This window comes from Miniopterus natalensis, chromosome 1 (genome assembly GCF_054644295.1).
Source record: "Miniopterus natalensis isolate mMinNat1 chromosome 1, mMinNat1.hap1, whole genome shotgun sequence".
In the NCBI taxonomy this organism is placed as follows: domain Eukaryota; kingdom Metazoa; phylum Chordata; class Mammalia; order Chiroptera; family Miniopteridae; genus Miniopterus; species Miniopterus natalensis.
In genome coordinates this window covers 10,246,821-10,259,619 of record NC_142081.1, presented here as the reverse complement: position 1 = coordinate 10,259,619, position 12,799 = coordinate 10,246,821, and the positions used below count along the sequence as shown (strand labels likewise).

Sequence of the window (12,799 nt, the reverse complement as noted above, 5' to 3'; positions counted from 1 at the left end):
TATGTGGGGTTCCAGTGAGCATGATATTAAATTTTATTTTCTCTTGTCAGTCTACCTCCTGTTGATCTATTATTTGGCTAGCCAAAAAAAAAACCAGAGGAGAGAAAGAGAATTTTCCTCTTTCCCCACATTATATTACAAAAGCGCCTTCCATTTTTACAAGTGTTGAAAATGCTACTAAAGAAATATCTGAATTCTATGTTTATCGCTATTCTAAAGGTTACTAACAAGGTTAGTAAATAAGAATCACAACGATGACATTTCCCTCATGGCCTAATTACTGGCAGTAACTATGTCACATAGTTGCCACTGCAATGCAAAGGGGGGCTGGGGGTGGGGAAATTATCTGTAAGAGTGAGGTAAGGGAAAATAGTCAAAGGTCACCTCATTACTTTGAATAAGAGTTTTACTTAGCTCTTCTATCACAGGGTTTTCTAAGGAGCATCATTCAAGCTAAGCCATAGACGACACCCTGACAAAGACTAAAACTCCATCTATCAAAACTACTACCCTGGCCCGGCCAGGCATGGCTCAGCAGGTGAGCATTGGCCTAGGATCCAGGAGATCGCAATTCGGTTCCCAGTCAGGGCACATGCCCCCAGTAGGGGATGTGCTGGAGGCAGCTGATCAATGACTCTCTCATCACTGATGTTTCTAGCTCTCTCTCCTTCTCCCTTCCTCTATCTGAAATCAATAAAAGATTTATTTTAAAAAAAAAATACTACCTTGTTAGTGGTGACCCTTCAGAAATAAGAGCTGTAGCCTCTTCGGTTTGTTGGCTCAGAGTTGTTACAGTTTCAACACAAAAGCTTGGGTTGCTCAGCCAATCTAATTCTGCACATGCAAAAGAGAGAAAAGATCAATGAAATGAGCTCAATACAATTTCTAAAGCAGGAAACCCACCTTACCAGCTGATATCCCAATTCATAGCCAACATCAGCCAGATATTTAGAACGGTCCACAGAAGCCGAAGGTAATCCATGAAATTTTTACTTCACAGGGCATAGACCTTTAACACACTCTAAAATATTTCAGACTGAAATCCTCTGTGATTTGAGGCTCCGGCTTAAGCAAAAGCCATGTAACAAGTGAGGCCTACAAGGCAACATGGAGGCTTTATGAATTCCATCCACTCTAATGAGCATGAAGGCTTCTTAAGCATTAGGTTTTAATGACTTCAAATTTGATGTAAGCAATTCCAAAGAATTTAAAAAATCAAATCATGCATAAAAGCCCATCATGCTTAACATTATTACAGAAGACTTAAGATATTTCTCTTCAAAAGAATATTCTAGCCCGGCCGGGTGTGGCTCAGTGGTTGAGCGTCGACCTAGGATCCAGGCGATCGGGGTTCAATTCCTGGTCAGGGTACAAGCCCGCCCAGTTGTGGGCTGCAGCCGATCAATGACTCTCATCATTGATGTTTCTCTCTCTCTCTCTCCCCCTCCTTTCCTCTCTCTGAAACCAATAAAGATATATTTTTTTTAAAAAAAAGAATATTCTAATGTTCTACCTTAACATAAACCTTTCCTTATAACAAACAGCACTTCTATTTGAAAATGAAAACACAAGGGTAGCTCAGCTGGCTGGAGCATCGTCCCATATGCCAAAAGGTTGTGGGTTGGATTCCTGGTCAGGACACATAACTAGGTTGCGGGTTTGATCCTCAGTTAGGGCTTGTATAGGAGGCAACTGACCAGGTGAGAGAATTTAAAAAAGTGTCAACTTTTCTAATTAATGTTAAAATTATATGAGATATTAACAATGACTGCCATGGCCAGAGTGACTCAGTTGTTTGCAGCGCCATCCCATGCACCAAAAGGTGGCGTGTGATTCCTGGTAGGGGTGCGCGCAGGAGGCAATTGATCTGCGTTTTTCTTTCGCATCAATGCTCCCTCTCCCTTCCACTCTGTAAAATCAACAAATAATAAAGAAATATATATATATATAAACAATGATTATCTCTGGGTGGGTGGTGAGATTAAATGTCAAAAAAAACTTTTTTCTGCTTATCCATTAATTTCTAACTCTTCTACAATGAACTATTTCTAAACTACTTATCTGCTAACTTTTAGGGGTCTTAGTTATGAAGAAAAGGAAAAAACCAAGGGATAGTAGCAGGAAGGGGGCCCAGGAAGGGTTCACATTTGTCCTACTTTGTTTTAGGATGGGTGGTCAGAGCATATTCATATGCTGAGAAGATGGCTGCAGTTAGAAGAGAGAAGGGTAATTAGATTTTTTAACAGTTGTACTGGGGTATTATTTATATGCCACAAGGCTCAACCACATAAAGTATACAATTCAGTGGTTGTTAGAATAGTTAGAATATGGTGCAGTATCACCATGAAATAGTTTTAGGACATTTCCATTATCTCAAAAGAAACCCCATACCTATCAGCAGTCTCTCTCCATCACCCGCATCCCACTCTCCCAGTCCGAGACAACCACTAAACTTTTTTCTCTATAAATTTCCCTATTTTGGACATTAAATATAAACAAGATCATATGACCTACGGCCTTTTGTAACTGGCTTCTTTCATCTGACATATTATCAAGGTTCATCCATGCTATAGCATGTATCACTACGTTATTGCTTTTTATTGCCGAGTAACATTTATGGATTATACCACATTTTATCCATTAATCAGTTAACGGATACTTCGGTTCTTTCCGCTTTGAAGCTACTATGAACAACACTGCTATGAACATTCATGTGCAAGTTTTTATATGAATGTATGTTTTCTCTTGGGTTGATATCTAGGCGCAGATTGGGCAACTCATGTTTAGCATTTTGAGGAACTGCCAGGCTGTTTTCCAAACTGGCTGCACCGTTTTACATTCCCACTAACAATACGTGAAGATTCCAATTTCTCCACATCCGTACCAACTCGACACTGTCTGTCCTTTATATTATAGTCATCTGAGTGGGTGTGATTTTTCACTGCAGTTTTGATTTCCATTTCCCTGGTGACTACTGATGTTGAGCAACTTTTCATGTGTTCATTGGCCACTCATACCAGCACAGAAATAGCTATTCAAAGCCTCTGCCCATTTTATAATTGGATTGTCTTTTTATTACTGACTTGTAAGAGTTCTTTGTACATTCTGTATTCTAGTTCCTGATGACAGGTACTTTGTTTTACTCACTGCTGTATCCCTAGCACTGAGACCAATGTCTGGCATACATTAGTAGGAGTTTAATAAATATTTGTGAGAAACAAGGGAGGAAGGAAGGAAAATTCCTAAGGAGGAAAGATACATTAAAAAGCACAGGAAAAAAGGAAAGAAGAGAAGGGTTCTAATTTATTAAGTGCCTACAGTAGACAAGCACCAAGTTAAGCACTTTACATCCTTATATCTTTTAATCCTCTATGGGAAGTATGATGATCTCTACTGTATAGAAGAGGAAACTAAAGCTCAAAGGGATTAAGTAATTTATAAGGTCATACACAGTAATTGCTAAACAACTGTTCACACAATCTTTCTTCTACTGTCTCCTTTTTCCTTCTGAGGTTGGTTCCCTTCCCTTGGGACCAATTCCTGGCAAGAGGCATGTGAAAATAGTTCCTGTTGCTCACTGAGATTGCAATTATTTACACAATAATTGGATTCTGTAATGAACAGAGGATGAGAAAAGTGGGGAAAGATGGAACAAACAACACGAAAGGAGAGATGCTCTCAAACAATTCCAGTATATTTTAAAATAAAGATTCTAGGTAGTGATGACAGCTTGGAGGAAAGGTAAAGAAACACAAATGTCAAAAAACAAAGTGTGTGCCTCTCCCAAGTCCTTCAGAAGGTACAAGAAAGAGCTTTTAAGGATGCAGTTAAGGCTTTGCCATATGAGATCACTGGTGGGGGAAAAGTAGTTTATAAAGAACTAAAACTCTTGGGTTTTGAACTCAAATCATCACTGATCCTCTGTGTGACTTTCATCCCAATCAAATGACCTTTTTGTCAGGAGGCCACGAACACACATCTGAACCTGGAACCGCGATTCTCCACCATACGACGGTGCTGCTCTTCACCTCCTCAGCCAAGGAGCTGGTTTTCCAAAAGTCTCCTTGCAATTGGTACATGGGGCGACTATGGCAATTTTCGTATTGTAATCTCATGATCAGTCTTCCCACTATATTCCAAACCAAAGGTGAACAACTCAAATCCCTATGAGGAGCAGACTAGTGATGATTACTGTGTCACTACAGGCAGTGAAAACAGAAAAAAGAAAACAACAAAACAAAAATAATCTGCCAGCCAAACAAATACACCAACTGGTTTACAACTCTTACAACCAAGTTTCTAGCTCCCCTCTTCTCCCTCCCACTCCTTTCTTCCCAAACTAAAAGCAACATGAGGGCAGAAGTCATGACTACTCACTCCTGTATACCCAACTCCTAGAACAGTGCCTTGGCACAAAGTAACTGGACTCATAAATATTTGTCAAATAATTAAATGAATAAAGACCTAAACCATATCTTTGCATTTTTGTATCCCCTAGCACCTAATTTATTGAATAAATGGAAGAGATTGTCAAAAGTATGCCATTATGTAGGTATAAAGTACAACTATTATCATTCTCCCAGTTTTCATTGTAAATAGAGATTCAATCATTAAAGAATTGAGTACTGAATACTTACTACGTGCCAAGCACAGTTCTAAGCATTGGGGGTACAGTGGTGAACAAGACAGGCCAGTTCTCTCCTCCTATCGTGCTTATACTTCATCATAAACAAATTCTGAATCACAACTGGATAAAATATCCAAGTTCTACACCCATTCTAACAAAATAGCACTGATTACTAATTTGTTTAAGTGAAAGGTGAGCGAAACACCTCCAGGGATGATTAATTCAAAAGGCATTTCTAGGGCTCATTGTATACATAAATTAGCATATATATTGGAGATGAGGTTGTTTCTTTAAAAATAATGAGCCAAACTCTTCATTTTGGTCAAAACCCTTACTTTCTGACAAAGAATCTGAGTGCACAAACATTCCTAACAAAAAGCATCAGAAAACAGGGCTCAGAGCTCCACCTGAAATGGTGATTAAAGAGAACCTAAGCAAAGTCAGCTCTTGCATGGAGTAAACCTGTAATTCAAAAACACTCAGAGACCCCAAAGGTAACGTATAAACAACCAAAACCCAAACATTCTAACATCATAGTGTGATTTATAACACAAGTTCTTGGGTCAGAAAAACCTGTGTTCAAAGGCTGGCTTTATTGTTTATTAGTTGTACAACTCTGAAGAAAATACTTCATGTCTTTGAGTCTCTTTCATTCAGTGCTTTTTTTACTGAGAGCCAGGCACTGTTCTAGGTGCTAGGAGTGCAAACCCAACGAGAACCCAACACGACCCTTCAGGGAGCCCACACACTGGCAGTCATTACATGCAATGTGACAAATGCCCAGGTAAAGAAAATCTTCAGCACATAATGAGAGCACATACCTATGCTCTCTAATCCAAACTAGATATGGATCAGAGAAAGCTGCCTGGAAGAACATCTCAGTTAAGGCCTAGAGGATGGGCAAGACATAGGCAAATAAGTTCCTAAGAAACGTCTAGGCAGAGGAAATGGATCATAATGTATTTCAGGGTATCCCGATACTATTGAGGAAAGTTCTTCATAAAATAACTGATGCCAGTAAGTATGAGAGGAATGCTAAAACTAGAAAATAACCATTTTGTAAGCCCCCAAAAATGGACCTAAGCAATAATCATAAAACTGCTGCAGAAATCATTAGGTGAAAGGCTGACAGGCAGCTTCATAATGGAGGAATAAGGTTGTCCAGGAACCCACTGATAGATCTTAACATCACTGAGAGAGAGAAAACTAAACAGCAGATCCTTCTGATCTGATTCAACACCACGTGCAGAGCACCCCCAATGAGGTATTTTCAACTAAAAGAGAAAATTATGCCTGAATCTAATTAACTCTCTAGATCTAATTACCAGTTTACAGGAAACACTGGGAGAAGCATATTAAATGACACCATGAGGATTTGGTGGGAAATGTGTATAGGACAAAAGACCCAGTTCCATAACAAATAAATCACAGCAGAAAATGGAGGGGAGGAAGACAATTTTATATTTAAAAGAGACCTGAGATTCCTGGTCAGCATGGCTCAGAGGCTGAGCACTGACCTATGATCCAGGAGATGGCAGTTCGATTCCCGGTCAGGGGGCATGCAGGAGGCTGCCGATCAATGACTCTCATCATTGATGTTTCTATCTCTCTCTCTCCTTCTCCCTTCCTCTCTCTGAACTCAATAAAGACATATTTAAAAAAAAAAAAGAGAGAGCCCGGCCGGGCATGGCACAGCAGTTGAGTGCTAACGTAGGATTCAGGCGATCGGGGTTCGATTCCCGGTCAGGGCACATGCCCGGGTTGCGGGCTCGATTAATGACTCTCTCATCACTCATGTTTCTGTCTCTCTCTGAATCAGTTGCAATCAATAAAGATATATTAAAAAAAAAAGAGAGAGAGAAACCTAAGAGACATCCCCACAAAATACAATGTTGGATCTTTTGGGGACCCTGACTTGAACAAACCGACTATAAAAGGGCATTTTTGAGACAAGTTGGGAAGTCTGAATGTTGACTGACAATTAGATGATGGTAAAAAAATATAGTTAATTTCATTATGAGTAATGATGATGTGGTTTAAATTTTTTTAAATGCAGTACTTTACAAGCAGCACTTTTACAAACCTTATCCTGATGCTAGATACCCAGATGTCCAATAAATACTGGTTAAGATAAATGACAAGAGCAACACGCCCTTACAAACTTTCCACTTCACCCTTCCAAAATAAAAGGATAAGCCCTCGGCCTCTTACTCAAGTCACTACCCTCCCTCACCCCCCAGTCCCAGCCATATTTCCCGAGGCTCCTTTTATGCCTCTGTATTTCCAGACAAACTGGACTACTTGCTGTTCTTTGCACAGGTCTCAGGCCTCTCTTCCTGCTTGCCTTTGAAAGCCCTGAACACCCTTCTACCATCTCTATTGTCCAAACCCTACCCTCTTGAAGACCCATTCCTAAAGTTAGCTCCTATACATGGCCTTACATGAAGCTCCCATCAGAAGTCATTATTCTTGTCGCTCACCTGCGACATCTTTAACCTACCTTGCACTGCTATTTCTTCATTAAGCACCTAATATTGGTCTGTACATTCAGCAAGTATTTAGTGAACACCTATGTTTTGGACCTGTGCTAGGGGCTAAGTATGGTGCAGTGAACAGACAAACACTGTCCCTGACCGCATGGAGGTCACGGTCAGTAAAGGATGACCAAAACCACACTCATTACATAAGAAATGACTCACAATTATGCTGTTACCAAAACTATAGGTGTAGGAGCTATGAGAGGATATAAAGCAGATGTCGGGCACAACTGGACTCCACCACCTAAGTGCCCCATTTATAATGACTTTAAATTACAATTCACCACAGGCATACCTCCCTTTATTGCGCTTCGCTTTACTGCGCTTCACAGGTGTTGAGGATTTTTTTTTACAAATGGAAGACCCTTCACCTGCAACAAGATTACAACTCGCTTAACTGCGGTGGTCGGGAAGAACCAAACCCTCAAGAGCTACGAGTTCCTGCCCGTCGGAGCCTCAGGTCGTCACAACGCAGACTTCCTGGGGACGTTTCGGGCTCACAGGAAACACGTAAGGCCGCCTCCTGGCACACAGTAGGCTCTCAACAAATAAATGTTATTCTTATTCCCAGCAACTGTGCCTGTCTGGAGAGAGGCTGTCTGACTGGGCTTCGGGTCCGGATCCCCTAGCTGTAGGCCTGCCGAAGGATGGGAACCCGATAAGCATCTCAGAAATAAGGGAAACAGAGACAGAGGGCGGTAAGAACACCCCGCCTTCGCCAGAGGTCTCCCTGAGACGCGCAGGACCATCGTTCCCGTTTTACAGGGGAGGCAACTGCGGCTCGGAGAGCGAATGAGTTTCCGGACGCCGCAGCGCCAGAGCCCCTCCTGCGTCTTCCTCACTCCGCAGCTCTACAGCTCTTGTCCTCAAGAGCCGGCGGGACAACCGGGGCCCTTCCCAGCAGGCTTTGCAGGGCCGCGGGGAACTCTGGGACACGTGTGGAGAAACATCCAAATCAAGCGGGCCGCGAAACGACGTCTTAAGCCCGCCGAGTGCCTTCTTCACGCCCTTTGCGTGCTTACCTTTCCTGGCGCTCCCGCTATCGGGAGCCTCACTAACTCCCGCAAAGGCCGGGAACAGCGCCATAGTCACAGGCCGCACCGCCGTTCCCGGCTACGGGAATGGCGCCGGCGAGCGGACGTCGGTAGTGAGGCCTTCGTGGTCGCGGTGCACTCTGGGAAGTGTGGTTTTCCGGGCGCTCGCTCGGGCTGACCAGGGACCCCTGCGGGGTGGGGCGGGAAGGGGGCGGGGCGAAAAGGGCGGGGCAGAGCGGGATCACTTCCTGGTAATTGACGTCCACAGGCCTCTGTGAGAACCGGAAGAGGCGGGACTGAGAGATGGACTTGTTAAGAGCAAGAAGTGCTAGGAAGGTGGGGTTCCAATCCCACCCCTGAGCTCGCATCGTCGCTTACTAACTGGGTTAAATTAATCAAACTCTCTAAGCTTTAGTTTCCTGGTCTGCAAAATGTTTAGAAGATTGAATGAGCATTTAGGTAAGGTGCTTGGTTAGCATTGTGCCTGGCCCATGGGAAGCACTTAGCAATCAGAGTTAGCTATTATATGAGTTGTGACTGCAAGCCCAACTGAAAGCCATGTGGGATGCCCAAATTTCAATCAGTTTACCATTTTAAATATCTTAGGAATAACAAAAAAGAATGCAAGTTCAAGTCTTTGCTAGTTAGAAAATATATTTACTTGCCTAATGAATTCTTGACTTAAAAAAACAATCAAGCCTGCTAGAAATATAGGGATTTAAAAAGAAAACAATTTAAAGACTTCATACCACCTAGAAGCCATCAGCCAAATCCAGAATATGGGAAATTACAGAAAACAAACCAGTTTCTTCAACAATCAGTGGCTTAAAGGGGGTGGAAGATTGTGATAGGTGAAAAGATATTGGCGACCAAATGCAATACAGTATATGGCCTCATTATGATTCTGATTGAACAAATTGTAAAAAGGCCCTTTTGAGACAAATGGAGAAATAAACAGTGAACAGAGTGAACAGAGTATTACGTGACATCAAGTAATTCTTAATTCTGTTAGATGAACTAATGGCACTAAGGTTACTTTTTAAAGTTCTAATATAGTAGAGATACATACTCTCTATATTAGACATACATACTCCAGTATTTGCAAGTGAAAATAGGTAAATGAAAATTAACTTTTTTAGATCCCTGTGAGTTTAAAGATCTTTAGAGTTAGATAGGAAATAAATTAGGAACCAAAAGATGCAAATCTAATCAAGGGATGCATGGATTCTTGCTGCCGGCCTGTGTGAGCCCAAAATGAGTGCCCTGCAAGCCTCAAAGGCCTCTACATAGTATTTACGAGAAGGGACTTAGTGTGACAGTAGGGGCTGTAAAGCCCTGCATGTCTGCAACTGTAAAATTCAGGTCCTACCAAAATCTCGGCTCTAAGTTACCTCAGTTGATTGGGTTAGCATCTGCATCCCTCAGCAGGTCACCTCAGGTTACTGAGATGGTGACAGAGTTTCAGAACATCTAAGAGAATTTAAAGTTTACCAAATTTGTAAGTATAATTGATTAGCTTTAAAAAAATTAATACTTGAAAAAGATTGATGTATTGTCAGGTAGCTGAAGTACCTGAAAAGGAAATAAATTTACTAAATTTATAACTTTATATGAAAGGTAGAAATTCTAGCAGAGGTCAGGAAGCTTTTTCTTAAAGGTCCAGATAGTAAGTAGTTTAAGCTTGGTGGGCCAGAGGGTCTCTGCCACAACTATTCAGTTGTGCCATTTATTGGGAAAGCAGCCATAGATAATAAATGTATAAATGAATGTACATGGCTTGCTGTGTTCTAATAAAACTTTATTTACAAAAACAAGTGGCAAGCCCTAGGCCATAGTTTGCCAGCCCCAAAGCGTCCTGTATTACACTGGGCAGTGTTTAATTAACAGCCTTTTAATTGAAACAAACAGTATTCAAGACCCCTGGAAATTATTGCTGAAATTTATGGACTTAAAATTTTAAGCTCAGCTTGAACATTTAAGAGCATTGTTCTTCAATTAACACATTTATTCCTATGTATATCCAACAACCAGTTTTATTGTTAAAACTTTATTTATTTATTTATTTATTTATTTATTTATTTATTTATTTATTAATATATCTTTATTGATTTCCGAGAGAGGAAAGGAGAGGGAGAGGGAGAGGTAGAAAGAAACATCAATGATGAGAGAGTCATTGATCAGCTGCAGCCCGCAACCCGGGCATGTGCCCTGACCGGGAATCGAACCCTGATCGCCTGGATCCTAGGTCGATGCTTAACCGCTGAGCCACGCCCGGCCAGGCTAAAACTTTATTTTTTATTGTTAAGATGTTATAGGCATTATAATGGTGGTGTGGGTATATGTTTCTTAAAAAGTCCACACTTTTAAAAGTACATACTGGCCTGGCCGGGCATGGCTCAGTGGTTGAGCGTTGACCTAGGATCCAGGCAATCAGGGTTCGATTCCCGCGGTCAGGGCACATGCCTGGGTTGCGGGCTTGAGGCAGCCGATCAATGACTCTCTCATCATTGATGTTTCTATCTCTCCCTCTCCTTTCCTCTCTCTGAAATCAACAAAAGTCATATATATTTATAAATAAATAAATAAATAAATAAATAAATAAATAAATAAATAAATAAATAAAAGTACATACTGCCCAGCCAGGCGTGGCTCAGCAGTTGAGCATCGACCTGGGATCCAGGCAATCGGGGTTCGATTCCCAGTCAGGGAACATGCCCGGGTTGTGGGCTTGATCCCCAGTCGAGGGCATGCAGGAGGCAGCTGATCAATGACTCTCTCATCATTGATGATTCTATCTCTCTCTTCCTCTCCTTTCCTCTCTCTGAAATCAATAAAGAAATATTTTAAAAATAAAAATAAAAGTACATACTGACAAAAATAAATGAAATGTTTTACATATATAAGCATGCTTCTAGAAATCATAACCACATGTCATCTTTGGAATTATGATAATAGAAAATGACATACATTACATATGTAAACTTCCAAATTTGTTTAATAGTAATATTTACAATATTAAATTTAGATTTCATTATGAATAAAAAAAAGTACATACTGAAATACAGGCGAAATGGTACGATGCCTAGGATTTGCTTCAAATATGGGAGGGAGTTCATGGGTGGAGGTATGATTGAAACAGGATTGACCCTAAGTTGATAATTGTTGAAGCTGGGTAATGTACATGGGGGTACATACACTATTTGTAGCATTTTGTTAGGTATGTTGAAGTGTTTCATAATACAAAAAGTTTAGACTAAAAATGAAAAAGTTTATTTTTTTAAAGCATAACAATAAATTAGAACAAACTAATGATACATACAACATAAATGAATCTCAAAAGTTGTAGGCTGGATTTAAAAAAAAAAAGTCAGACAGAAAAGAGTACTTACCGTATAAATCTATTTATATAAAATTCTAGAAAATGCAAATTAAAATAAAGTGAGAGGAAGCAGATCAGTGGTTTTCTGGCTCCACAAGCATTTCCGTCGAGGTGATAGAAATGTTCTGTATCTTGATTGTGGTGGTGGTGGTGGTTTCATGGATGTGTAACCACCTGGTTTTTTAAAACCTTAAAAACACACTAAGGTTTTGAATTTGTTGTTTTAATAAATTGAACACCAATCTTTTAAACCCGGAATTAGCAAATTTTTTCTGGAAATGGTGACATAGTAAATATTTTAGACTTAGCAGTACATAGAGTCTCCATGGCAACTACACTGATATTTGAATTTCATACAGTTTTCACATCACAAAATATTATTCTCCGCTCTATTTTTTCTAACATTTATGAATGTATAAACGATTTTTAATTCATGGACCATACAAATCCAAGTGGACAGATTTGACCCAGGACATAGTTGGCTGGACTCCTACAAACTGTCTACCATTAGACAAAACTAAAAGTAAACTTTTGAATAGTTTTTCCTGTATAGGAGAAACCACCCCAGAGGGCACAAAAACAGCTCATTATTATTATTATTATTATTATTATTATTATTATTATTATATTATTTCACCACCCAGATGCTTTGGGTATTTTCAGTGCCTATGGCAGAGATTTCTTGGAATAAACCAAAAATGGTTCCAAGTTCTTATTTGGCTTTGTGCGTGGCTCGACCAAAGGAAGCGAATGCACTGCTCAACCACGTCTATGTATTTCTGTTCTTCGTGGCAGGTTACTCATCTAAGTCGGTAAGTTGCTATTTTAGCATCTATCTCACCTTCTAGTGTATTCTCATTTAGCCTGCATCTGTCTCACAGATCTTCTTACTTTTATTTTTATTTTTCAATTTGAGAGAAAGAAAGGGACATCAATTTGTCGTTCACTTATTTATGCATTTATTAGCTTTTTCTTATGTGCCCTGACTGGGGATCAAACCTGCAACCTTGGCGTGTTGGGACGATGCTCTAACTAACTGAGCTACCTGGCCAGGGCCCTGTCTCACAGCTCTTGATTACCTCTGGACACTGACAAGAGTGAATATTTTTTCTGAAGGTGGAGGAAGAAAACCTATGGGAAGAAAAAGTGAAAAAGGAAAAATTCTGCAGGAGAAATGTGTGAAAAGGGTCTTTATTTTAGTAGTAAAGGAGTTAGATGAGAG

At 40.4% G+C, this 12,799-nt stretch overlaps 1 protein-coding gene across 1 annotated transcript in view; it reads right to left on the bottom strand.

Annotated features, from left to right (window-relative positions):
• NRDE2 (NRDE-2, necessary for RNA interference, domain containing) overlaps window positions 1–8,268 on the bottom strand; it is a 37,604-nt gene extending 29,336 nt beyond the window's left edge. The window contains exons 1-2 of the mRNA XM_087818601.1: window positions 8,187–8,268; window positions 726–834 (exon numbers count right to left, since the gene is read on the bottom strand). Coding sequence (XP_087674727.1) covers window positions 726–834; window positions 8,187–8,250 — 173 coding nt within the window. The 5' untranslated portion in view covers window positions 8,251–8,268. The remainder of the gene's footprint in view (window positions 1–725; window positions 835–8,186) is intronic.
• Window positions 8,269–12,799: the final 4,531 nt, after the last annotated feature.